General features: G+C 41.8%; 3 protein-coding genes and 2 long non-coding RNA genes across 12 annotated transcripts; 2 read left to right on the plus strand and 3 right to left on the minus strand.

Annotated features, from left to right (window-relative positions):
- Positions 1-825: 825 nt before the first annotated feature.
- Positions 826-2137, plus strand: LOC124209303. The gene is made up of 2 exons (XR_006880864.1): positions 826-1146; positions 1497-2137. It is a non-coding gene; the product is annotated as an uncharacterized LOC124209303 (long non-coding RNA).
- A 3036-nt stretch (positions 2138-5173) lies between these two features.
- Positions 5174-12145, minus strand: LOC124209174 (ubiquitin carboxyl-terminal hydrolase 2-like). 3 transcript variants are annotated; one of them, XM_046607085.1, is made up of 11 exons: positions 12007-12145; positions 10763-11087; positions 9485-10337; positions 7060-7281; positions 6817-6943; positions 6620-6717; positions 6401-6549; positions 6032-6281; positions 5863-5941; positions 5532-5763; positions 5174-5464 (listed from the first exon to the last, which is right to left on the minus strand). In XM_046607085.1, the coding sequence occupies exons 2-11, from the start codon at positions 11062-11064 to the stop codon at positions 5377-5379; spliced, it is 2400 nt and encodes a 799-aa protein (XP_046463041.1). In that variant the 5' UTR covers positions 11065-11087; positions 12007-12145; the 3' UTR covers positions 5174-5376. The 3 variants fall into 3 exon arrangements, with proteins under 3 accessions (XP_046463041.1, XP_046463033.1, XP_046463051.1); XM_046607077.1 differs by having other exon boundaries at positions 7060-7286; positions 9487-10337; positions 10763-11090; positions 12007-12143; XM_046607095.1 differs by having other exon boundaries at positions 10763-11090; positions 12007-12143.
- Positions 12146-12302: 157 nt separating this feature from the next.
- Positions 12303-13916, minus strand: LOC124209223. The gene is made up of 6 exons (XM_046607142.1): positions 13658-13916; positions 13452-13591; positions 13244-13385; positions 12956-13176; positions 12544-12899; positions 12303-12482 (listed from the first exon to the last, which is right to left on the minus strand). Exons 1-6 carry the CDS (start codon positions 13785-13787, stop codon positions 12407-12409), a joined length of 1065 nt encoding a protein of 354 aa, XP_046463098.1. The 5' UTR covers positions 13788-13916; the 3' UTR covers positions 12303-12406.
- A 3027-nt stretch (positions 13917-16943) lies between these two features.
- LOC124209198 (F-box/LRR-repeat protein 21-like) lies at positions 16944-20824 on the minus strand. 4 transcript variants are annotated; one of them, XM_046607115.1, is made up of 9 exons: positions 20722-20824; positions 20537-20661; positions 20250-20475; positions 19433-20183; positions 19210-19374; positions 17916-18944; positions 17655-17797; positions 17275-17560; positions 16944-17190 (listed from the first exon to the last, which is right to left on the minus strand). In XM_046607115.1, exons 2-6 carry the CDS (start codon positions 20574-20576, stop codon positions 18654-18656), a joined length of 1473 nt encoding a protein of 490 aa, XP_046463071.1. In that variant the 5' UTR covers positions 20577-20661; positions 20722-20824; the 3' UTR covers positions 16944-17190; positions 17275-17560; positions 17655-17797; positions 17916-18653. The 4 variants fall into 4 exon arrangements, with proteins under 4 accessions (XP_046463071.1, XP_046463070.1, XP_046463077.1 ...); XM_046607114.1 differs by having other exon boundaries at positions 16944-17193; XM_046607121.1 differs by having other exon boundaries at positions 16944-17193; positions 20537-20602; positions 20692-20777.
- A 59-nt stretch (positions 20825-20883) lies between these two features.
- LOC124209276 lies at positions 20884-25121 on the plus strand. Of its 3 annotated transcripts, none has more exons than XR_006880856.1 (3): positions 20902-21356; positions 21434-21719; positions 23674-25121. It is a non-coding gene; the product is annotated as an uncharacterized LOC124209276 (long non-coding RNA). The 3 variants fall into 3 exon arrangements; XR_006880857.1 differs by having other exon boundaries at positions 20927-21356; positions 24496-25097; XR_006880855.1 differs by lacking the exon at positions 23674-25121 and having other exon boundaries at positions 20884-21356; positions 21434-21885.
- Positions 25122-27098: the final 1977 nt, after the last annotated feature.

The following is a 27098-nucleotide window of genomic DNA, read 5'->3' on the forward strand; positions in this document are numbered from 1 at the left end:
AAAATGTAGGCCCAGAAAAATGAGAAACAGGAGATAAGGACCCAAGGGTATAGGCGGAGATTCGCACAGGGCTGCGATTGGTCGAGAAGGTGGTAGGCCTATGGTAAGTCCCGCCTCTAATTGGGTGACGTCACCCAGACGGTATTAGAAGAAGAAGAAGAAGAAGCTACTGCACAGCACACACACACAACACACGCACCCAGGGGGAAATGCAATAGGTGACGTGAGTGTGCGGCTCTCTCTGGTGGCGGGACTGATTTAAGAGATGAAGACTTCCAGACGGCCTTGGAGAAAGAAAAAGAAGAAAATGAGAAACAAGGCTCACCAGCGCTCACCCAGACGTCTAGAATAGCCGCACGTTGATGGTGGTTGGGAAACGGAGAAAATCATGCATATATGCTCCTTTGTTGTCGACTCCTCACAAAAAGTGAAAAAGAAGAAGTGGGCACAAGAAGAGAATAACTGTATTTTGTATTTTGTATTTTGTATTCGGGAAAAAAAAGCGACAACACTACTAGAAGGGAAGGAGAAAAACTCTCTGATCACGATATGCAGACGAATCGTGTCTAGACTGGGTTGAAGCGGGATAAGGCAGAAATGGATGAAAAGGGTGAGACGGCCAGAAAATGATAAGTGCGTGTAAGTTAATTACTATTGGGGCGAGAAACTGGCACAGCGGATGCATCATTTAATGGACGTGTACCAATTTTTATTGACAAGGACAAATTCCCTATCCGGCCTATAGCACACGTTCCAACTGATTTTTCTGGACACCTCACAGTCTCACACAGACAGACGTGGAAATGTTTTAGTGCCAGCATTTGGTTGTTGTTGGTTCGGACAAGAAAAAAACATTGTGTTTCCGCTTGGTCAAACTCGACTGATTAAAAAACAACAAAAATGAAAAAAATAAAATAAAATAAAAAAAAGACGTTAGACGAACTAACTCCATTGGACGCACATTAAAAGAATCGCTGGGCGAACAACAATCAAACGATTCATTTTTAGACGGACGTCTACGCCACCTGTTGAGCGCCACAGGGACCACGATCAAGGACACGTTCCCTCTCGTGAACCCATCGCCTTTGTCCCTTGGTTCGTTTTTTGGTTTTTCCCGAAACGAAAATTGAACAATACATTTTAAAGGTAAAAAAAAATAATTGTCAGACTTACAGGTGACGAGAGCGAAGTGAGAATGATCAGCTGATCACACACAAATAGTCGAGTTCAAATGGAGTTAATCGGGATAATTTTTTAATCCAACATCACGCGGCGACAACGAAAAATTCCTGTCTGTCCCCCCTCCTTCCCCCTTTAATTTCGAACGCGTTTCAAATAAAATTTAAAAAATTCACTTTTTAATTGTGTGTTTTTTTGGCTGTTAATCACCCGATCGCCCGATCGCCGACTGTCGCGTTTTGCGATCGCAAACCTTGGCCGCTCGTGTCGTAACTTTTCGTTTTTGTTGTTTTTTGTTTCTTTTTTTTTCCGCCCAGGGAAAAGATTCGGGAGAGAGAAAAAAGGGAGAGAGAGAGTATCTTCCCCCCGGAGAGTCCAAACGTGAGCGCCATCTTACACGCCGACCGATGACCACTTTCGTCTGCTTGGCCTGGCGAGTTGATTCGATTATTTTTGTCCAAAAGAGAGAAAGAAAAAACGAAAAAGAAATAAACTTCTTTTTTGATTATATTGAGAGAGAGAGAGAGAGGGTAGAGCTGGGTGGATGAGGAGATATCCACCCTCTTTATCTTTTTCTTCCGTTTTATGTCGAATGTTTTCGGCGTTTGTTGTGAAGCCGGGAGACCGAAAAACACCAAGAGCCCCAGCCAGCCAGTCAGCCAGCCAGCCAGCAATTTGGCCGCGTATATAGCGTGAGCGTGAGCTGCGCTGCCCCTGTCTGACTGTGGAAATGTAGGACGCGGTTCGGATCAACTCGTGTGTTTTCTTTTCCCGTTTTTCCTTTTTTCTTTTTTCTTTCTTCTTCTTCTTCTTGAGAGTTCGACGAGTTGTGAACCCGCCTCCAGCTCGGGCATATGTAGCCCTTTGTCCCAGTGTATATTTACTGCGTGCATAGCTCTCTCTCTCACTCTGCAGTTGCTTGATATATAAATGAAAAAATACAATATCATAAAATGTATTCTGGGCCAGCCCTTCCGCCCGCCCGCGCCATTCGTCGGCTCTATTTTAAGTTTTAAAAAGAAACAAAAAATATACCCAGCTGGATCAAAATTCCCTTCTGTTATTCGGACGATAAGATTTTTATTTTAATAAAAGAAAAAAGAAAAAACTATTTGTGAAAGAAATTGCATTTCATACGGAGGCTCATCGCGATGGGTCAACAAACGCGTTTAATCCTTTATATATGGGAATAGTTATCAAGTTGACTTTGTAGGATCGATTATTGTGTGTGGACAAAGGGCGACGCGTGTTTATCTCGACCAATCACGAGATAACCAACTATTCTAATCAATCAGTCTGATACCGCTGTAGCGGTCAGGTCAGCTGTACCGGATACAGAAGAAAGAAAGAAAAAAAATGAATAGAGGTGCCACACCTGCGTTACAACCTTTTTGCTTTTATCTCTTGCATCGTGCATGTTTTTAATCTTGATTGTAATTCATTTAATTGGACCTGTCAATTTTCCGCATACAAGGCAACCGGGGGTCGACTTGATTCGATTCAAATTTAATTTGATTTTAATCTTTTGATAATAAAATTACAAGCGTCACGAAAAATCAAAAGGATTAAACAGAGAAACGCTGGGAGAGTGTGTGAGGATAGGCCTTACACGGTGGGGGGAAAGTAGTAGGCCATCAGACAGACACACAACGGGACGGGTCGGCAACCCGCGGATTATGACTCAACAGAACAAGTCAGACCGTGACTATTGTACAGCACGACGCGCCCGATGGTTCGGGTTCTTAAAGAAAACTTTGTTTCTCTCTCTTTTTTATTTTTTCCCCTTCTCTCTCTCTGTCGAAAGCGTCGAAGGTTTTCTATTTCTTTTTTCTTTTTTCTTCTTTCCACTCGAGGACAACCAGACATCGTCTAGACGGCCCCTTTTTTTTCTTTTTTAAATTTGATTTTATTATTTTTCTGCTTTTTCTTTAGTTGCCCAAGACTTTTTTTTTTATAAGGAAAAGGTGACCATTTTGGAATAGACAACAAAATGGGAGGCGATGTTTTTTCAAAGATAATTTTCTTAAATCTAACCGAGTGAACTCGATTGATTTTAATTTGTTTAAAAAAAAAGAACCAAAATTGCGTGTGACCTAGCGGTATATCTAGGTATAGTATAGTATAGTATAGTATATACAAATGGTTGGATAAACTATCCATCACGGTGTTTCCAGCATTTTGATAATGAGACAGCCGAGATGAAATTGAAGAGGTTTTGTGAATAGACAATAAGAGAATCTTGATCCCTCCCGTGGCGTATGGTGGGGGCCTTTTTCTTTTTCTTATTTTTCGCCCAAAAAAAAGAGAGATAGCGTCATAAAATATATTAACATGCATCAGACAGTCAGCGCATATAGTCGAGAGTGTCTAAAGGGAAAATAAGGTCATGGCTGTGAGTCTCGCTGGAGAGAACTGGCTGGCTGCATATGAAGTTCGTTTATCCATCAAGGTGTTAGAATCCGCCCCGACTGCTGACGACCCGCCTACTGGCCTCCGCCGAACGGCTGGAAATAGAACACGGCGGGAGTAGAGTTGCTGTGTGTGTGTGTCTAGTACTACCAGGCGTACCAGCGTTAAATAAAACACGAAACACAAAAATGAGGACTTTACTTTTAGTGGAGCTCGTCATTATGTGGACAAAAGAAGAAGAAGAAGAAAAAAAAAACTGAAATAACAATGTCGTATTTGTTGTACGCTATGATGTACAGGCGTCGACTTTTTGCAGCATGTAAGAGACGACGCCGTGAGCGGCGGGTCTTTGTCGGACGAGCCGACGCTCGTCAACCACCCACCCAATGGGCTGATAATATTCAAAAGGATAGAGAAAAAGAAAGAAAGAAACAAAAAAAAAACGTCAAAGTGCATCTTCTTTCATCGTTAAAAGCATCGGAATAAGAAAATGGGAGGAAAATGGGCAACTGCGATGGATGGCATTCCATTTGGTGGCAAAGTGGAAAAAAAGAGAGAGAATTCCAGATGAGAAAACACACACACACAGCGCATTGAAAGGTACACACGTAAACTCATTTGGGGAAAAAAAAATACTGCCGGCCACACCCCGAACTCTCTTTTGTGCGTGTTGTTGTGTACAAGATAATATACGACACGGTAGAGAGAAGAAACGATCCCTGTAATGCAGCCGCCAATGTGTCCTTTTTTCATCCCGGCAATAGCGAGGAAAATCAAGACCACAACGCCATCTAGCGGCCGGGGAAACAACAACCTGTCAAATGTTTCCAAATTCGAAAAAATAAAATAAAGCGCCTTTTTTGTTTGTTCTTTTCAGTGTAATGATGAAATGATGAAACAACAAATCAAAAAAAATTATTTTCATATTTTTTTTTAGTACTTATGCAACAAAGCTACTGGTTTCTCCATTTTTTAAGATGCGTGGGTCAACTTGAAAGACTCAAAAAAAGTACTGACAGTGGGGGCAAGGGAGTAAAGGGAGAGGCGTTTTGCATATATAATGATTTCTACCGGGGAGGGAGCAGAGAATTGATAATTATGTAACGATGTAACAGAACTGAACACACACACACACAATGCTGATAATTCAATTTCACGATGACTCTTTTGTAAGTTTGATCTCTAGAAGAAAAAAAGAAAATGAGATATTGATTTTGAAAAATGGCATTATTAGGTTTTCTGTTTCAGATAGAGTGAATAAAATTTTTTGTTTTTTTAATAGTAACACGGACTATATGTAGGTAAAATATTACTGGATGAATCACAAACGCAATACTTTTTTTTCTTAAATCTCATAGCTCTTCCCACACAAAAAAAGTTTGAACAATTTTCCTCGAAATTATTATTATTATTTTTGTTTTAAGTCACAAAACTTTTTCAAGAATTTCTCCTCTTTCTTTGACTAGCTCGCAATGATTGAATTCTTCTTCTTATTCTGAACACATTCGAATTAAACTTTTCTTGAAATGATTCGGGGATTGCATCCACCCAGAAAAAAATATGATATTTCTGGTACGGTGAACTATTTTTACCAAATATGCAGCGTTTCTGGCCTAAGCATGTGTACATATCATTAAATGATCAATAAAATTGAAAGAAAATATTGATTCCTAAAAAAACAAAACAAAAAATGTTATATAGTGTGGTGTTAAGTGTGGGATATTAGGTGGGCGGGGATTTATTCTTTCTTTCTTTTTCTTCTCTCTCTCTCTCTTGCGTAGTAAATAACTATAAACGGGCTTCCGTCGACTCCAATTCGTAAAACAATAGGTAGGCCTCTGATGAAACGACCCGCTGGGCGGTCAAGTTCGATATCCTGGAATATTTCAATTGAATTTGTTAATTTTTTAAAAATTTTCGAATTTAAAATGACGCGTCTGAACCTAGAGTCGTTGTATTCGTGCCAATTCGCACTGAATGGATGCCGGCAGGAGGCCGTGTAGTGTCCCGAATAGGCCGATCCCGAATGATTGATGACTCCGTAAAGTTGGTAGCTGCAAGGCGATGGTTTGATGCCTGGACTTGTGTAGGCAGACAAGTCCAGGTCCGTCAGCGGGAAATCGACGCTGGCGTCTAATTTGCGGAATCTCTCGCCGGGACTGAAGCGTTTCAAATCTGCCGGGACAATTGAATAATGAATGAATCAATGCAAATTGATCAAAAATTCAGGCGGGAAAAAAAAGAAAAACTTTGAAAAAGTCGCGGAGAACTTACGGAGCACAAGAATCTGAGGGAACTTGTGAATGGTGAACTTTTTGGTGCACTTGCGCCGAGTTTGACATTTGGAACACGTCTGTAAAATGGTAAAAAAGAAATAGGTGAAGTTGCTCAAGCCCAACAAATGAAAGGCGGGAATCGAAATGTCTAAATGTGTGGTCCTTACGGGCTTTTCATCTCCGTCGAGTATTTCTTCCTTGCCGAAAAGATCGAGGCAGTGCTGCAACTTGACGTTGGATTTGCTGGACGGCGGGATAGGCAGAGAGAGATCCCAAAAGGGATCAAACGTCACGCTGCAGTGACCGCAGACAGTGCACTGTAAAGTTGATTTGAGCTGGCCAACAAACAGGTCCACGATCTTCGAGTCGTCCCTCCTCACGTAACGCTTCCACGATTCCGCGGCCTTCTCCGAATCACTGTCAACACAAACAACCAAACGAACAAAAGAAAAGATGACAACTCGAAAAATTTGAACTTTCTGGCCAGTTCATATGACAAGTCGACAGGCTCCAGGAAAAGAGACCAAATTTAATACCTCAAATCATCTGAAATGTCATGTTCGAGAGGGCGGGGTTTGACGGCAATTCGGTTGACATCTTCGTGCAAACCCTCCAAAAGATATCGGAGAAATTCCTGGGCGTCTTGTTGATTGTAGCCCATGAAACGGGGAGCAAATTTTTGAATCTAAAAACAAAATCAAACATGGAATTTAGCTATATATAATTGGGGAAATCTTTTGACTTATTTGTTATACCTGGCTCTTTAGAGCAGTCGGATTAACAGCGCTGGATGAGTACGAGTCGTCATCGTCATCTTCTTTCTTCCACAATTCGGCTAAAACGATGGCGAATGCTGGGAAATTTCCAATAAAACAAAAAAACCCGGTGAAAACCAGTTGAAAGGAGAAGGAACCCGATCAAAATGCATCATCAGCCAAACGAAATTTAATACCTTTGATGAGAGCTCCGTTCATCGATGACGTGGAAGTGTTGATGTGATTGGCGTACTCGTTCGATATGACGTATTCAAGCACAGAGCGAGTGTTGCTCAGGCACTGCAGCACCGAATTCATAAAACACTGGAAAAACCGAAAAGAAAGAAAGAAAATAAAAAGGGGGAAATCAATACGGCGATTTTAAAATGTCAAACGGGTCTGGTGGCAACTGAAATTTATTCTCGAGTCTGAGCACATACCGTATTGCCAATATTTCTGAGTCCAACCAGTCCTGTACTCTCGTTAGACGTGGTGGTCTTGGCTTGGCTTGAACTGCAGGTGCGTGACCGAGGCGCCGATTTTGGTGACGACGTCTCTGACGTCTGATCGACTGAATCCGAAATCGAGTGCCTCGATCCTCTCGCTCCACTCAACTTTGCTGAGGTAACTGAAGATCGAATGGCCGGAAGATGTCCTCCATCCTGATATTAAAAAAAGAAAGAAAGAAGAAAGAAAAAATCAATAAAACGTGATCAATAAGTTAAAAATAAAAAAAAAAATCCGGGAATCGACCCCAGTGAAATAAAATAGATTTTTTTTTTTTTAGTTTGAACATACTCCTGGTACTTCGGTTACAGGGTAAGTGTACTGGTATTTCCTAAAAAGAGCCAAGAAGCTGCGCGACAGAGTCGTCGGTGAGAGAGGCGTCTCGCGGCGACCGCCGAGAAAATGGTTCAACTTGTTACTGGATTTCACTCGGGACTCCTCATCTCCACTGTGAACCCATTCCAGGGTGGAAGCGTTCAAAATTGTAACCATCGTGACAGTTTTCGCACTTAAACACACACACAGAGAATATAATAAGACGAATAAAAACAAGGAATGTTCAATCAAGAATAGAAGAGTCGATTCACACGTAGATAGATATTTAAATACGTCCAGGCAGAAGCTAAGTTCTTATTACTAGTCGATGGGATCGAGTGGGCGCTCAATTGTTTTTCTCAATCAAAAGACAATTCAGCTGACTGGCAAGAGATCCGAGCAGCCACTGACAGATTTTCGTCTCTCTACAGCTCCTTATTTTTTGAGTTATGGCTGGACTTTTGACTCCCTCCCCCCCCCACCACCACCATTCAGCTCCCAATCCATTTTGTTTCCTCCCTCCCCCCACCATCTTCCTTTCTCCTTTTCCTCGTTCGTGATGCCGCAACCCGATTACCTTGCCCCCCCGTCTAACCGTTCTCTCCCATTGGCGAATGGCCTCGTCCCGTTGGGTTCCCGACAATAGAAGGTCACCTGATCCGAATTCCGCGCACACTTCAAACTCCTTTTCTCAGCGGACTAGGCCACATTTTTTATCTTCTTCTCCATGCCAAAAAAATTGTTTTTCTTCCCCTCGCCCCTACCAGATAGCGTCGGATTGAGACAACTTTGTCTATACTCTATACGGGGTTTAAAACATTTATCTTTGGCTCAAGGTTTTTATTTTTTAAAAGGGCCGCAGGTAAAGATTAAATAAAAAACGAGACGATATCAAAGTCCGGTTTACTCCCGTGACGTGTTGAAGCATCTTCCTTTTTCGACAGTCTAATTTGGAAATTATCAAAAAAATTATCCTGTTTGAAATTGGACAATTTGAATAGAAGAAAGGTCGCAGAGTCGTGTTTTTCCTCTAATACCTCATTCCTTCGCATTGCGCAACGCTCATTATATCTGCACGATCGTGATAGAAAGGCGGGAACTTTTTACAAAAAAAAAAATTCGTTGTTTCTTTTTTATTATTATTATTTCTCGGTTTCTTCATGGTCACGGCGGCTGAAATTGGCCTTAGACATTTTTTTGTTGTAAATTCCGGATGCGTCTTTTCTGAAATAAGTGAGGGGGAACTGTTTAACAGATTTGGAAACAGGCTCGTCTTTTCCATTTTTCTTCAACATTCACTTGTGAAATCTGTCAGATGCCGGAGAATCCGGGCACGCCTCCAATCCCGGAAAATGCCAACGAGGAGGACCATTAAGAACTGATTCAACTTTGTGTCTACGTAGCTGCTCCTGCTGCTGCTGCTGCGGCTGGACGTTCTTACGTATTTTTAGCTGGCCACTTTCAGTGTCTGTGCAAGCCTTTCAAAATAAAAAAGGACGGAGACAGATGTATCTAAATGTATCGCTGGCTGGCCAAGGAAGCAGCTGCCAGCGAGGACACAACACCTCAACTGCGAACGCAAGTAATTCGATCGCCCCAAGATCAATGAGGAAGGAAGTTGAAAAGGAGGGGAGGAAACACAAAAGTTCCTGCGTCTGAATGCGGCCAGGAGGCCTTCACGTTTTTGTTGTGCTCTTCGAATCGGGTCACGACGGATGACGGGCGGGAGTTGGAAAACAAAAATCAAAAAGTCCTTGGGCGCAGTCAAACAAAAAAGTCCAGCGGTTTGGCTGACGCCAGCCAGGGGAAGGCGGTTTTAAATTTAAAATCAAACGTGACCAGCAAGGACGTGGCCGGTAGGAGCCAGTTGACTCTAAAGAAGAAAAAAAAACATTTTCGGCAGCCTATCGACCCACACGTCACGACTAGTCGACAGGAAATCATAATCATAATAACATTGACGAATTCTGACGACATCGATCGAGTGGCCATCTACCGGCTTCATTCGCTCACATTTTTTTAATTTGATGAAAATAAAATGACCTGATTGTCGTCGGACGATGAAGACGAGAGCGTTGATGGCGAAGATGATCGAAGGGCCACATCTTTAGCGATTGCCGGCGCAGTCCTGGGCGCTGGCGAGGCTCGGCTGCTCTCCCCGTTGACGATGCGGTCAGGCGTCGGGCTGTTTTGAATGCGGGCGGACGGAGCAACGGCGGCCAAACGCTGGTTGACTGGAGTGCTTCCTCCGTCACGTTCCACAGATTCGTCGCTATCTGAACCGTAGCCCGTCGTCGTCGTTCTGCTCGATTTCGAGCCGCCAATTGGCGGTGGTTTGCCGGTAAATGACGAAGAAGGCGCCGGCGATGTCCGGCTCCTGTCGGGAGTCACGTGATTGCGATTTTGATCGTAGCGTCGTCGCAAATCAGACACGGTCGGTCTGACATCTTCCTCGGCGTTTTGCTGCTCCTCTTTTTTGTCGTCCAGCGGCTGCGACGAGCGGAGGAAGCGCGACCTGAAAACGGGCGTTTCCCCCACCGATTTCGACGACTGAAAATTGCGAATGCGATCGCCGATTTTGGGTATTTCAGCGTCTCTGTCGGACGAGTATTTGCTGGTCCGTGTCGGCACCGTCGACCCATTAGCCAGGCCGCTGGTCCGTTCCGTTCGATATTTCGACAAAGTCGAGGACGGCACGAAATTGGACGAATAATCTCGCGACCTTTTGACGTTGCCATTCAGGTAATTATTATTGCTGTTGGCCGTGCTGCTGCTGGACAAGTCTCTCGTTTCCGATTGAGTTTCTCGATTGCGCGAAGAGCCGGTGGCGCCATCTTCAGAAGTGGATTTGCGCGTCGAGAAGTAAGTGCGGGCGGGCGACGTCCGTGTCGACGAACTACAAACATAAAAATAAAAAATAAAAAAAAGGAAATTCCAAAAAGGGCCAAATTAAATAGGGGCGACGATATAAATTAGTCGCTAGTCGAGTGGGGTATTTGTACAACTCCATCCTTTTCTTTTGAGTAATAATATTAAAAAAAAGGAACGTCTTGGGGGAGTAGAAGAAGAGCATTTATTCTAATTATATCCCCCAACACCCCCTTCTCTCCCAAGAAGAAGTAGGTCTCTCTAACGAACTCGGGGAGTGAATGTTTGTCCTTTTTAAATTAAGAAAGAGAATGTCGGGACGAAAGTGAAAACGTCCAGGCCAACTACGTATAAGGTCGAGAGAATTTCTCGTTTTTCACTTTAAACCGTCCGGTAATGTGATCTTTGAATTCTCGGAAGGCAGCAACACGTCGTGACCGAGGCTCAGTTTACCTGTACAGCGAAGAACTGGTTCGAGTCGACGATATGGGGGGTCTGGAGGACACGGAATAATCTCTTGTAACCGACACCGAGGGACTGGTGTATTTGTAGCTGCTGGCGACATAACTCGAAGAATAAGGTGAGCGGTCCAAGCTGGACGTCCGCCCGCTGCTGCTGCTGCTGCTGAACGTTGACGATGATCGCGAGTAAGAAGAGCTGCCGCCCCCGCTGCCATAAGATGAGCTGTAGGACGTGTATGATCCTCCGAGTCGCCGGCTCGGTGACGAAGTCGATGATGACGTCAACACTGGCATCTTTTCGATCTATCGAGAAAAATCTGCTGAATTTGGGCAAAAGAGAAAGAGAAAAAGAAAGAAACTGAGTATGCGTGGGAGAGATGTCATTTGGTCGCATTATGGGGAAAAGATCAATAAAGTTCCAATCACAAATCTTGTTCCCAATCTTGTTCCGATCCTTCTTCCTTCAGAGGGGGGGTCCCTCTGTATATGCGCACCTCTCTCGTGCTATACATGGCCAAATAGGACGCCGTGTCCCGGCGAACTAATTATAGAATCCCAATGCCCTCCATATCCAAAAACCAGACAAACGGCCAAAAGGCAACGGGACCCCGTGAGTGATAGGAAAAGCAAAAAGAAGAAACAAAAAAGGAGCAATCAATAAATTGCGATGAAAATCCACGCCCAACAAAAAAGGGCGAAATGGAAAAAGAAGAAAAAGTTGCAACCCATTTTCTGCTTTTTTCTTTCCCTTTAAATATTATATGAACGTTAGGTGCGCAACCACACCCGGACCTTTGGCCGAGGTGAGTCATACACACGCTACTACGTTGCGGCTTCTGGCCGTCCAGGGAGACGGAACATCTTTTGAACGAAACGGTCCTCATCATTACGCAAGTTGTTGTGTGTGTGTATCTCTACTCACAAGAGTGAATATTTTAAATCGAATTAGCCGACTAGTACGAATTTCGGGTGCCCAAAAACAACCCGACGACCTTGACAACTCCATGGTGGGCTGACGAGAAACCGATCAATATAAGGTCTGACACACTAGTAGCCGTTGCCGACTGACGAAAGCACAAACCCAAGAAAACGGTTTTGGCAACTCTTGTGCGTTACACTAAAACTCCCCGACATCCACAGACGTGCAAATGTCGCGGTTAAATACATTTTTAAAAAACCCCTAGCTCTCCCTGATGGCATTATCGCCAAAGAGCAACTGCCCCAACTTGCACTTACTTCAAGAAAACCAAAAGGAGTTGGGATGACGTCAGAACTCGATTTAAACGGTTAAAGTGCTCACAGACGCACTCACTTACACTCACACACACACACAGACACACACACCACACACACACACGTTGCTGCTGTTGTTGTGTCCTTTAACCGTTCACGCCGCGTCCTCCATTGCCGACCTTTTGGTCGGCATTTCGTCGTTTTGCGCCTCGATCGCTTTCACATCGACCAGATCCGGAGACGCGGATAAAGCACACTAACGTGCAGCGTCACAGATTCCTCGAGTGTGTGTGTGTGTGTGTATCGGTTGGTTTTTTTTTCTTCTTTCTTTTCGCTCTCTTTAGGCGGAAGAGAGGGCCGTGTGCGCGCGCGCGCCGAAAGTCGTTTGCTGATGGTATGTGGGTCAACGTCTCTCCACCTCCATTCCATCCAGCCGTACTCTCTCCGCTCGTCCTCCCCGTGGATTGTGCGCCCTGCAACTGTTACAAGGCAGCAAAAGTCAAGAGCCATGAGCCATCTGTCGGTCTGCCGGTTTATTACAGCACGCGGTACAAATGTACTAAATCCATTTCGGGCACAGACTCTTCATCGTCGTCGTCGTCGTCGTCGTCGTCGTCATCCATGGATGATGATGCAATGTTGGATGGCTGACTCAGGAGCTCCACCCACTGGTCCAGCTGGATGTTTGTGTCGAGCGTGGAAAGCGCTTGATCCAGCGACGGCGACGTCAAGATGAGGGCGCCGCGTTTGATGAGTTGTCGCAGTGCCAGCCATAAATCACGCTGCACTTCCGGCGGAGCAAAAAATTCAAACACGTTGTGCATCACCACCACGTCCGCGGATGAAACTAAATGCGGAAATTGGCGAATGTCACCCGTGAAGACTTCAACCCTTGACTGGAAAGGGAAAATGATTAGTTGCGAGCGATTTACTTTATCTAGATGTAACGCACCTGCATGCTGTATTTTTGAACCATAGACAGTGACAGAGCTGCAAGTTGTTGATTGATTTCCACTCCGGTGATCCTGCTGGCGTGTGAGTAGGCGAATGCACCAAACAAGACAGCCCCAAAACGAGAACCGACATCCAAAAGATGTTTTCCTGATAAATCAGGAAGGAGATTCCTGAAGGCATGGGCCAAGTTGTCTCGTGACGCAGAATGAGAAATGAACGCTGTCAAACAATAGGAAACCCAATTATGAAGAAGTCCATTTGGTAACTACAGAAAGTTAAGCCTTACTCAATGGTTTTGTATTCCTTGAACCACACGATGTGCAGTAGTTTTTGGGTAGCTTTCCTTCATCACACAAGGCATCCACTAGCCTATCATCGTAAAGGAAACCATCAACATTTAATGTTGTAGCAGGATGACAGTCTGCATTCTGAATAAAAGGAAACATCTCAATGATAGGAAATATAGCTAAAGATTTATTAACATTGTTCCTTACTTGGCCAGTTTTGGGGAAAATGATGGTTTCTGATGGTAGTTGGGCTTCCATCGGAAGAAGCTGCCTTAGATCAGTAGCAATGTTTTCAAGAAGCTCGTCAGCTTCAACTCCGTTAACAACAATTGCTGTTTCATTGCTGCCTAGGAAATACAAAACAATTTTGGGTATTCAAATTTTTCAGGAGTTATGAAGTGAATAATATTTACCTATATTCAAATTGTTGTCACCAGCAAACCAGTTCTCTTTAACCCAACTCAAAAACCCATTTATTACTGATGGATCCTTCGCTCGATGCAGAATTTCCATGAATTCTTTCTGTGCATCGGGTAATTCCATTTTCCACGTGTTGAAAAACAACTTTTAACTTAATGGCGATATCAATCTAGTAATTTTTCATTTTCCCATGCCTCACCCAATACACGTGTGCCGATACCCGATGTCCCGATTTCTAACATGCAGACGTCTGTCGCATCAGCTCAGCTGATGCCAGTATTTTCCGTCGAAATGTGTAGATAGCGCCTCGGGTGTTCAAAATGTGTAACTTAAATTTAATCAGGACGATCCCCGTTTTTCCGAATTTATTAGTTCCAAGGCAAAGTCCAAAGTGCACGAAAGAAATTGCAACAGCTACTACCTATTATTATTTCACACAAGATCCTTGTATTTGGCTCAATGAACAATGCCGACCATTGTGTAACGCATTAGGACTTTTATCGTATTACCAAATGCTCAAATTATATACTTGCGTTGCAAGCACATTTAGAGTATCAGCGACGGTAGGGTAAACAATAGTTACAAGACTACTAAGATTGCTATCAGCAATGTCAATTATCTAGTGTCAATTATCTAGTGGGCTTGATTCCAGGTATACAGGGAATAATTCCGCGTACCTTATAACTTTTAGAATAGCCTTTCCTTTGAAGCCCGTGTTGATCTTTAAAACTAGCACTATGTCTAGAATAAATAAGGAACTAACTCAACGACCGCAAGTAACGGTTTCAAACTCAGAAGAAGTTCAGAGGGAAAGAAAGTTTGCTAATGTAAGAAAAGTTAGAAACACTGTTATTTTTCGAATAACATAAATCACGAAACTGTTATTACCGTTCATGTCCCAGTGTCCGCTCCACTCGAATTTATAGAATTTAGCATTAGGTTAACTGCGTTCATTCATTTTATGCGCTGTGTAATTCAGTGATTTTCAGCGTTCCAATCGAAAAGAGACTGGGCGGCGGAACCAACTTTCAACTGGTTCTGCTGTAGATCATAATATACCGATTATTATTCCATGTGTGAAAAAATGAAACAGGATGTGACGGTGCATATCGCTGTACTAAATACTCGTCTAAAATGTTGTATACTTTTTAGTCGCACCACGTTTAGTCTAATATATATATATTTATTGAGCCTGTATGCGATTGTGCCGTATCTTTTTTTTTATTGATTTGCATGACTTCATCCAGTAATAAGATGCTGTCAGTGCGGAATATAGGCTAGTTGCTATTGTTGCGGGATCCAATATCCATAGAAATGCGATGGAATAAAATGCACCTATTTGTCTGCTGGACGCTCAAGCCCGTGGTTTTCCTAATGAAACTGGCAATAAGTCTAGAATATGTATGCAGCTAATAGCTACAGAGCCCAGCAAAAGTAACGATAAACTATCTTGCACAGCGGGAATAATGTGTGCACTAGAGGTAGAAGCAGTTTTATTTTTCAACTAGCCGCTAATCAAGAAAGCCGAAGAAAGTACCGGTATCTTCCTCGATCTTCCTTAACTTCCTATTCCAGTTTGGTTTACTCAAATTATTTCTCAGACTAAAGATGGAAAAAAGGCTGCTATCTAAAGTTATTTTTTTTTCTGTGTGTTTCGGTCATATTCTATTCTATCACTATTCTATCCACGACCAGAACGAAGGTTCTAGTATTCGAAAGGTTGCCTAGATGGGGCCCCAAGTGATTGATATTAAACTTATTAATCGGAACGTCCTATGTAGCTGCAATTCACAAGGAATCAGTATTACAATTTAAAAAAAAAAGTGGTTGAATACGGTTGAACAAAAACCATAAAAGTTCTAAGAAAATATTTCTCTATATTCATGACTCTATCATTTGGAATTATAGCAATTTTACCTCTTTTCCTTGATTATTTCGAATTGTAATTATGTTTAATTAATCCCTTTATCTGAAAGAAAACAGTATTTTCTAAAACTTGGAATTAAGTTTCTTGAAGTCATGGATCGTCAACCTTGTTGTAAATTTCATTCATCCGCGTGCCGTGAATTATCCGCATGCATCTTACGCACGTCATGTATCATTTAGTGACAATCACAACTCAAGCTGGAGTCGAACACGGTGCTGTCAAAATCAATTCATATGCATTGATGGATCTCTTTAATCCACGAATGAATCGATGTGCCGTACATTTTTTTCTGAGTTGCTTGGCTTAACTTAAAACAAAAAACAAAAAAATAAATAAATTCTCACCTATACTTTCTAACCTCTCCTTCATCTTTTATGTGATCGCTTACCCTAGCCGCTCAACTAGACGTTCTTCAATTGTGATTTTTAGACCGCACTATGATTAAAATATAAATTTGGAAGCTATACAATAAATTAGTGAATTCTAAAATAAATTTCTGAAATAAGAGAAAGGCTAAAATTGAAAATGGACTATCATTAAGCTGACCGCAACAAGTAGAATTAGGAGCGTTTAGTTTGGTCACCGAAATAGGCTATCTGCCGAATTTTATACAAAGGCATTTCTTCCATCTTTGTCGCAGAATAAAATATCGGATAGGGAGATAGGAATTGCAATTTTTGATACATGATCTCCTTGTAAGAAACGCGCACTTACGTAAAAAATTAAATATACTGAAATAAGCGAAACGAGCGAAACAGAATTTTTTATACTTTGACGTAATGTCACATAGTGGCGGTTATTTTATAATGGTTGTTTTAACTTTTTTCTACTTTTTTGGTTATTTCAGGTTTTTCTTTTTTTTTTGCATACGAACGTTAATGGCAGTTCGTGAAAACCTTGGAATGCCATAAGACAAATAGCGTGGGCTTTTGTGAATCAGAGTCGATAACACATCAATCAAATAGGTAAATGGGCAGTCATTCATTCAAGGTAATGGCGTTGAATTTGGAAGCCAAGGTTAAATTTACGGAATTGAAATATTCGATGAGCCCACGTGGACGTTAACGACACCGATGTACTTAAAATTTTATCGGCCGACCATTTCAGCTGTTGTCGAGTCCACAAGTTACAACTCATCTCGTTAAAAAACATTTACCTCCTCTCCAGGCAACATTCTCTAGCTGAGACCGACTTTCGGACCGGTCCGAAAAGGAAAGCTGAGGGCTAGATCTCTATATCCTTAATACTCTTTTTGTTTGAAAGAGGGGACCTTATTAGGTACGTCATCCGATCAAGCGAGAGTTTGTTCCTGGTCAACTAACACGGTCACGGGCTTTAAGAATTTCTGTTGCTATCGTATGACAAAGTATATTGAACATGAGATTCTCGGAATGACAAGGGCACTTAATGGGTTTATCAATTCTACTACGTTATTGTCTATGTACAAGGTCTCTCGTGCATCAAGCTTAACTAAAGATTCATTTTGAACTGAAACAATAAATTGAGGACACTCTAACAGCGACACGTCCTCGGCTAGCTATAGGCAGGTTGGAAAGTGACGAATTACTCTTGCTGGGCCAGCAGGCTCTTGTAGTCGTCCTTCTGAATACAAAGCATTTGGAGTTTTAACCGTTACGTAGGGTGGAGGTGACCAGTTAAGAAAGAAAAGGAAAACACTATCACCTTGGTCCATCCGCCGTTGCAGATACGGTAAGAGGCCACGACGGCCATGCCGGCCAAACTGAACAACGCCAAGACGATAACGCAAAGGAAAAGTCCGGCGCGCAACCAAAAATGGAGCTCGTCGTCAACAGGCAACGTCGGTTGGATCGCCTCTGTGCGATTGTTTACGGTGAGGTAATACAATTTTCCAGAATCTTTGACTGCGTTGTAGAAGTCCCAATATCCTGCCAGGAAGTACAACACGCTAGACCCTACCACCCCCAAGGACGTGACCAGGTAAGCGTAGCTGCGTAATTAAAACAATAAAACCGTCAAAACCAAACAACAAGTTGATATACTATAATGGCATTATGATGAAAAGGAGAGTAGTGTCCTCTTACTTGATCCATTTCCTGGAACCACTGGCAAAACATCCGAAAATGCCAGCGAGGAAGCCAAAAGATCCAACGGCAAGTGTGAAAATTGTGTTTCCGTTGTGTTGGATGCTCTCGTCCGCGTCGTGATAATTGACCAACAAAAATACCTGCGGGGCATATTAAATGGCGTACAACTACGGTCTGTTGAAAATTTACCGGAAGGGCGTAGGCCCGCAGGTGTTGACAACGCGGCACTATACCATTTTTGTTTTGTATACTACGTACCTGCAGAGTGATGCAACTCAGACCGGAAAAGATCTGGACAGCTGCCCCGTTGGACAGACCGTCAATGTCTTTCTTTTGTGGCCGCGTTTCCACCATATCCGTTAACGCCGCTCGGGTTGTTTGCATGGTCGACACTTGCGTTCAAATAAAATACGAATGCGCAACGAAAACGAGAGGTCCTTTCGGTAGGAAAGGCGCTGGACGACTGAAACACAATGACCCAATCACTACGGCCTAGCCCTCGTTTCTCGATGTGAAAGTTGCTGCTAGTTCTGCTTGTTGCCTTATTCTATCCGCTTTTTGTCGTGGTGCAATCCAGTTGCCACCAGTCTTGGGGGAAAGAACAAAAAAAAAAAAAAAGACACCCGTCATATAATAACGGGCTGCGTGCATACATTAACTGCCCTCGGGGGTGTCTCGTTTATTTCGTGCAGAACACGTTTCCACACTCGTTGCGCCCATTGCCTCATCAAGGACCGCATTTATATTCCAATGACGATTGAATCTAGCGAAAAAGAAATGCGAACGTACGTTACATACTAAATTCAGTACAAGTTGTTTTCACCCAATTCTAGATCTAGGTGGATATTCGATGTATTTGACATCTTTATTACACGGGGGAAAATATTGGCTTGAGCTCAAGAATTTGTTTTTCTTTTGTCTGTGTGCGTATTAAAGGTTATGTGGTAGGTATGGCATCTAAAAACACTGAGGAAACCCAACTCAAGGGGGAAGGGGTTAAATAGAATCAATTTCGACATTAACCTTCAAAATTTTGAACTGTTGATCGCTCAAGGCTTGCCAATCAGGTTGTTTGAGCTTTTGAGATACTTCTACCTGTGTAGACTCGTAGCTCCTTGACGTGGTCTTTAACCAGGTGAAATAGTCCTCGGTCCACTCGAGGCTACGAGGCCAGTCGGCGCGGAGTAGCAAGGCGTTACGGCGAACGTAAAGACGATGCAAGCGTTGACAATTGGCTGAGCTGACCAACAGGATCAATGTCGCAGTTGAAATCCTCTCGCGGATTACCTGTGGGAATTTTTTCTCATTAAAACGATTGACACTGTACATAATTCAATTGATCAAACTATTACCTACTGACAAGATAACAACGTCCATGCAAACACGCACTCATCTAAGGAGTTAGGTAAACCTACAAATACTGTCTGGAATGACTTTTAAAAAACGTGCAATCAAGTTTTTCCATGACATGCTGGGGGTTTAGTAGCACACAATAAATTATGCGTTACAAGCATTCGGTAAAAATAGACAATTAGACATGGAACGAGTTTACCAGTGTGTTAAGATTTGGACATTCCCGAACAAGAGTGATCAAGGACATGTCGATCCGATTCTGGAAGCTGTTGGACGTATGGAATCGAGGAAGCCCCAGGTGACCATAAACTTTCAGTCGATCGCGGTAGAGATCAACGATGGTCAGAATACTTGACATGGACACCTTTTATGGTGACAATATAAATCAATATACTAATCTGTTTTAATTAATAAAAATTTACCTTAGAATAACGGGAATTGTACAATACGGATGATACTGGGGCACGTTCCTGCCAGACAATTTCTCTTTTAGTTTTCCCCATTGATTTCAAGTGGACTCTTATTGCCGGATTCTTTCGATTCAAATCGCTCCAGGCTTTAGGTTCGATGCTGTAGCAAGATTCAGTGTAGGCGTTCTGAATGATGTGTAAGTGTTTCAATTTTGTAGAGCTTATGAGCCAAAGCAAATCGGAGCTTAATGTTTGCGGACTGATTCGGAGAGAATGCAGTCGAAGGAAGGCGCCTGGGTGAAGAAGACGACAAGGAACTTTGGTGCAATTGATAAGTGTCAGTGAATGGAGATTGAGGCATCTAGTGTAACAGACATCGTCCAAGAGATAGAGAGCTTCCGAACTGTCCAACAGCAGATTGGTCAATTCCAAGCTCGTGAGGCCAGGTAGAAAAGACATAAGATTTTTAAGTGCTTGCAAGAGCTGACCACCAGTACCGTAAATGGCGTTTTCCGTCCGAAACGCCATATCACAGTTGAAAGTAAACTTGAGTGTATGGATGTTGTCAAGGGAACCTGGGTACCTTTCACTGAATTGGGAGAGCATATTCATGACCTCAAAGAGATTAAAGAAATTCAACATGGGAGCAAAAATAAGGGTTCGAATATTTTTGGCTGTTTTGTACAAAAATATTTGAGCTCTGTAGTGGTCTAAAGTATATTGCCAGCCTAAATGGTAGTTAAACCGTCTTCTTGATAAAACACTAAAAAGAAATGAATTAATTAAAAAATTTTGTGCACAGTCTATATATTGATTTGTGTTGGTTTACCGATCTTCTAGCACAAAAGTGGACCAGACATATGGCAGATGAAATGCCTGATACCATCTTCTGCACACCAGAGATCCATAATAACGCTTTTCATTACTCAGATATGAAAAGATTCTTTCAATGACCAAATCAGGCAAATCTGCCCAATTGCCCAAACTTTCATCTTCCACATAGTTGTCCTCATTTTCTTCCTCACTTGCAGCTGTTTCATGATCAACATATATACCTTAAGAAAAAGAGAAATAAAATTGTGATTGATTAGTTGATTACTTAGTTTATGATGTTACCTTTGCCGCGATTATCCTGCTTCCAGACTGCACCAACCATAATAGCTGGAGATAGTACTGGGTTGGCTAATTTAGTAATTTACGGATTAATTCGAATTATTTCACCACAAGATAAACCTTGAGTCCTAATTAAAAATATAAATTCAAAAGCTTACAAATAAGATATATTGAAGGGATCAGCCTACGAGTGCAAAAAGTGACTTTATGTTTTGGTGTGTAAACAAATCTTGTTTGTTTTTCTTGTATAAAAGCTCCGTGCCATCTATAAACTTGGGGGGTAACTAAAACTCGGTGGTCGGGGCGGGGAATGGACAACCTGGTTAGTAATTGTACCGCTAGTTGTGCGTCCTTCAGAAGAGTGGTATACGTTGATATACGCGATGACGCAGTAAGAGAAGAGGAGCAGGGGAAACGAAGTTGCGGCACCATTTTTAAAGATCATCAGTGCCTGATATTTATAACTTTGTTTTCCTACAAATTTGATAATTTAATTTATTTTATAGCCGAATTTTTGTTAAAGACAAATATTTTTTTAAGTGATTTTATTGAAAAAAAGGACATTCAATAAATTAAGATGCATTAGATAAATAAAGAAGAGTTGCCAAAAAGAAAAAAAGATGAAGATAATTTTGCAAATTAAACACCTGAAATTAAAAGATAGCTTAGTTGAAGGATTCCTATTCCTACTAATTTATCTTTTTCCTTAATTTGTGTTATTAGGTTTTCCTTACACAGAACAGGAGTTGACTTAAACTCTACCTCCACAACCACGGCCTTTTTCTACACATCCATTGGCAACTCGTCTTCCTCCATTTCCACGGTGACCACCTATTGCAACCAATTAATTTAAAATTACAGAACTTCATTTCTAACCCTTTTTACCTCTACCACCAACAGGAACCAACACCGGCAACTTGGTCTCCACCATCAGCACCAACATGAGCCATTTTTCAAGACGGGCACCAATACCTCTAACACGAGCAGGAGCAGGGACCCTTCCAACACCGGCCACTTGGTCTCCAACATCAGCACCAACATGGATCATTTCAACTTCATCCTGGGCTTCACCAGCAGCACCAAGGCCACCATCAGCAGCAATATTTGCCATTTCAACGGCTACTTGGGCTTCAGCAACCGCATCAAGGCCACCATCAGCAGCAGCACGGGGCATTTCAATATGGGGGTTGGTGTAATTCATTCAAGATAATTCATGCTGCTATGTTGAGTAAAGTCTCCCGGTTGGGTCCCCAGCCATGGCTGGTAATGACACCAATCTGCAGCACCAAAACAATTAGAAAATAATTTCTAGTAAATATTGCATATTATATCTATACATACCCCATCAAACGCTCAAGCGTTTTGAATTACGATGCAGTTAACGATATACTCCCTTGATAGGCTCTTGTTGTAAGCGACAAGAAAGACTATGTGTAAAACTGCTTGCACTTCGCGATGGCAAGCTATTTTAAAGACGAAGTTATCGGCCGTTAAGCTTGTTGAGAAAGCCACTCTAACCCTTACAGTTTGCCTTGATTCTCCAACCATCGACCGAGCTTTACGTATTTCGAACTTAGATAAAACCATTTTTCTAACATTGAATGGCAATTTCAGCTAAAAACATGCAAAACAACCACATACGAATCAAGCAGCACAGACGAAACTAAGTAAAGACGAAACTAGAAGACGATATTTTTCGATCTTTTTTTCATAAAGCCAAAATGGCGATGTTAACGAGAACCGGATTAAATTAATTATTTTCTCTAGTAAATAGAGTAATTAAGTAATTGTTCTTTTATTAAAAAACCTTCCTTTGGTTCCTCTATTCTTTTTTCAATTGCACGATTAGAAATAACATACATTTTTTCGGGTTTCCGACGTACCGGCCCACGTCTTTCCGGCCCTTCCGTTCCGGCCCAATTTTTTTTTACTGATCGGCCGGAATGGGTTCCATTCCGGCCCTATTAAATGTAAACAATTCCGGTCCACTGATATTATTTGTATTAATTGCTTATTTACATTAGACATAGACAATATAAATTTTTTTTGAACGAATATTGTTGTTAAGGGCATAGGTGTAGTAAATGGATATAAAGTCGATTAGGTCGTCGTGGAGTGAATCGACAGAGTCATAATAACCTTGATCGAAATGTTTCCATAGCGCAAATAATGACGACGTGACGGAAAGCGAGTTTTTTTATAGGTTCCTAATTCGTGGTTGTCAAGAAGGAAGCAAGTAAAAGGCACTCGGTCTGCTTCAACCCAGAGGAGTTCAAGCAGTAGATATAGGTTTAGATGGGGTCTTTTCGCCATTCTTTTTAGTCTAGCATGATAGCCCTCGACAGGACTATTAGTTCTAATGGTCACATTGAAAGATGACCACATTTTGGGTTTCCAAATTGAATGCTTGATCCAAAATTTTTCGACATAATTAAAAAGAGCAATCGTAAGAGCTCCTCGGGCTTGAGATTTAAGATTGTTAAAGGAGCTTCTAATGAAACGATGGGGCAATAAATTTAAAGACATTAGTTTCCTACAAAGCCCACGTATTTTAGGGTTGGTCCAATACAATTTAGACAAACCAAGCTTCTGAATCTTCCTGAAAATCGCTTGATAAAAATGGAAGCAACAACCATGAATTTCAATTTAGAGTTTCAAAACAGAGACAGTTATTTCAAAACAGAGACAGTTATTTCAAAACAGAGACAGTTACCAGATTTACTTTGGTAGGAGTGGTAAGGAAACCTCCCACACAAGTATTATTTGAAACAATGGTTTCGACTGGGGATAGGCAATATATATCCCAACATACATCCCCATGATAGCCATTGGGGCCAGCAATTTCCAAAATTTCAAAATGGACATTTGTATTATCAAGACAGATTGTCTTTGCCTTCAAACTCTCTGAAAAAAAAGACAACATTAAAAATATAAATTGTATAGGGGAGATGACATTTTATTTACCTGCAACAGTATTTTCCTGATTTTCTGAGAATTTTCCTTGGATCAAACGGAGAACCAGACTAGACTTGCCCACTTTAGACTCACCAAAAAGCAACAGTTTTAGGAGATAGTCCTTTTTTACACAATTAGTTTGTTCAGCGCCCAACCTAATTGTTAACGTTTCCTGGATCGTCCAGAGCAGTGATGTTCGGCCTGGATAAAGCGATCTTGCTGTAATGCTATCAGCTCATCGGCGGGCTTATGACGGAGGAGGGAGTCCAAACATCCGGCGGCGGCCGATCATGCCTTTCCTTCCGGATGTGACATCACCGACAGCAGAGTGACAACGATGTACTTCTGAATTAAGTCTCTAATTTTGTTTCCGGCAAGAGTAATGATTCCTTTTAGTTCCTGCAGCGTCTCTTCTTCGATGTTCCCATAATCCATCGTCGTTAACAAATTTTTATTTTTTTTTCTTCGGGGAGAAGCGGGAAATATTTGGGAATCGCTCCTATTTGAAATAGTTTTAACGCCATCTTCATGTGCGCTTTAACTTTTGCCTCCATTTTCGTTGCTGCCTTCTCCTCCTCCACGAAAACTGAAATCAGTTTTGGAAATTTATTATTTAAATTAATTAATTAGTTATGTAATTAATTAATTAATTCCTTACCACTTCCATTGGTGCGTACTTCAAGTATGCAAGTATAACATCTAGAATGTTTTTTTGGAGTAATGTCGCATATCAGATTCGGGAAAATTTCTGCCAGTTCAAAGACTACCACTTGTGGATGGTAGTTGCCAATTTTAGATAATCCCTTTGCAATCATTTTTTGGAAATCCACAAAATTTGCTCCCGGTAGGAAACTCCTAAAAATTATTCAAATAAAAAATGATTATTTGAATAATTTGCAAAAAAGAACTTTAGTCTTACCATGTCATATATCCTTTTACACAAAGTTTGTTTATGTAATGTATTTCAAACTATTGATCCTTTCCCCTACATCGCTTTCCCTTTTCAGCAACCTCAGCTTCCCCACCAGTTAATCAATCTATCCAATCTATATCTGACTCTGCCGAGTCAGACCCATCACTCACCTTATTATCACCCATACGTATTCCTATTACCCTCCTGTCAAACCTTTCGGGGTACCTTTTCCCTTCATCCAATTTTCCCCAAGCACCGTGCAATTTGGAGACATCTCCAATTACACCGGCTACGCTACTGGTATATAACCCAGCAGCCACGACATCCTCGCAGTCAGTAGCATCAGTAGTAGCAGAGTAGTAGCATCGACAGCAGCAGCAACAATCGCAGAGCAGAAACCAGCAGCCACCGGAAGCAGAGTCCAGCCGACAGTCCGTTAGCCAGCCAAGCCGCCGGTCGTCGACCACTCCGTGGTCTCCTCCCCTTGCTGTTCGGTAGCAGCTACTCTCCCTCTATATTCTCCCTTGCTATTCTCCCTCTCTATTCTCCCTTACTAATCTCCCTCTCTATTCTCCCTTGCTATTCTCCCTCTCTATTCTCCCTCACTACTCTCCCTTTCCATCCTCCCTCTCTATTCTCCCACTCCATTCTTCCTGTCAGTGAAACGCTTGTGTAAGTGTGTGTATGTGTTCAGTGTCAATAAAAGGTGAAACCCTCTGACATACTCTCTACAGTTTATGAAATGTAATTAAGACGTTGAAATAGGTGAAGTGGCCCCTCCTCACCGTACACGGTCAAAACAGCATGGTATATGCCTTTTTCTTTACGAGAGGTAATTGAAAATGACGTTTTTACGTATTTCGTAAGAAATGCGTAAAGATTCTGTTGATTGAATTTGTCGTCATATTTTCTGTTAATCTCAACCTAACAAAGAAAACAACATTCAAATTAAAACTTATTTCAATAATACAAAATAAATTTATTTAACTTACATTGAGACGAGACTCCACAACCACAATCCGTTTCTTTATGGCGGCGTCTGTTAATGCGGCAGCAGCTACCGGTTCCGTTTTTGCTAATGTGACCATAACTTCAAGAGCCATCTGACGCCAGGATTCCAGTAATTGTTTATTGGCCACCTCTTGCGTACACATCAGCAGCAATGGCTCGATATGTAGTCTAAAGAATTTAGGTGTGTTTTCAGCCAGAACCACGACGTACTTCAGCAAACTTTGATCCTCTTGTTTCTGAATATTTTTAGCAACGATTTGGATCATTCCCGCAGTTAAATCCTGGGAATATGGGAAAATTTAATGTCTGAACATATACAAAAAGACAAAAAAAATTTACCTGAAAATGTTGTTGCACATCAACATCATTTCTATTCTGTAGTATGAAAGCTGAGCATGACTTCACAGCTTGATAGCGTATTAGATGGTTCGACCAGTCAGCCATTGATTGTTCCAAAATCTGTTTGATGACATTTAGGTATCGGGACTGTTGATTTCCAAAGATCCCAGGAAAAGATCCAAACATTTGCAAGGCACTCTCTTTGAATTTAGGGGTGTTATTGATGGCAGACAGAAAGAGAAATTCCAGAAATTCTGGCCAGAGGTTATTTCCTGCATCATCCATCAATTGTCTAGCCATTTCTGTTACTACTTCTCCAATTATCCTCCTGATTCCCTCTTCAATTTCGAATTTCAGTCCGGAAAATTAGCGGAAAATTAGCAGCCGGTACTTGTCTTCCACCATTATATAGCTTTAGTATATAGAGAGTTTAATACTGGTCTTCCTTTGTCCATTTTTATTCCATAATTCATTGGTTTTCATCAAGCCGGCATGTCCGTAAGACACATCGGAAGAATTCTTGATCGGTCGTATCAAACTGTGAATCTTTGGTTTCGCAGATATGAAACTGAAGGAGTACAAGGATTAGTAGTGCGTTCTCGTTCGGGGCGGCCACGTTTAACGACTATTGAAGAAGATATGGCCATTATCGTTGCAAGTAGGTTAATTCGGTTATCTCGTTTTTAATAGCAAAATTAATAATTATTTTTTAAGGTATTGTTAACCCCTTTGATAGAGCGGAAGAAGTGAGAGAAAATGCAGATGTTCCCCAGATTTCTCTCAGCACTTTAAGAGTGTCGGAGAATTCCGACCCATCAAGAATAAGTTTTAATGAATTGTCCTTTGCACCATGAAAAGACGAGTCGAAGCCCAACTGTTTGGTCCAGACAAGTCTGAGCGTGTCAGACCCCTTGGGCTATTGAGCGCATAATGTTTTCCCCTTACCCCTTTTTGCTGAGTTCTGTTCTTGATGTCTGAAGTGTTTGTCAGTAGCTTAATATTCGTGGAGCCAGAAAGGTTGCACAATACAGCTGTCTGAAAGATTTTAAGTTTTCAAGTTAATGTTAGGAAATATCCGACAAAGAGACCGACTGCGTGATGCTGGTATTTATGGTCGGCGTCCAGCAAAGAAAAATAACTTGACTGATGTGCGCAAGGCACAACGCCTACGATTCGCTCGTGAGCACATTCATTACACCAATGAATTTTGGAGAAAAATTATTTGGTCTGACGAAAAAACTTTTTAAACAGACGGCTATCCGCCGCAGTGGGTTCATCACCTGCCTGGTGGTCGCCATGAGCCGAGCAATCTTACTCGTAGTAGGTATAGTACTCGTAAAACCTTAA

The sequence above is a fragment of the Daphnia pulex genome, chromosome 2 (assembly GCF_021134715.1).
Source record: "Daphnia pulex isolate KAP4 chromosome 2, ASM2113471v1".
Classification (NCBI taxonomy): Eukaryota; Metazoa; Arthropoda; class Branchiopoda; order Diplostraca; family Daphniidae; genus Daphnia; species Daphnia pulex.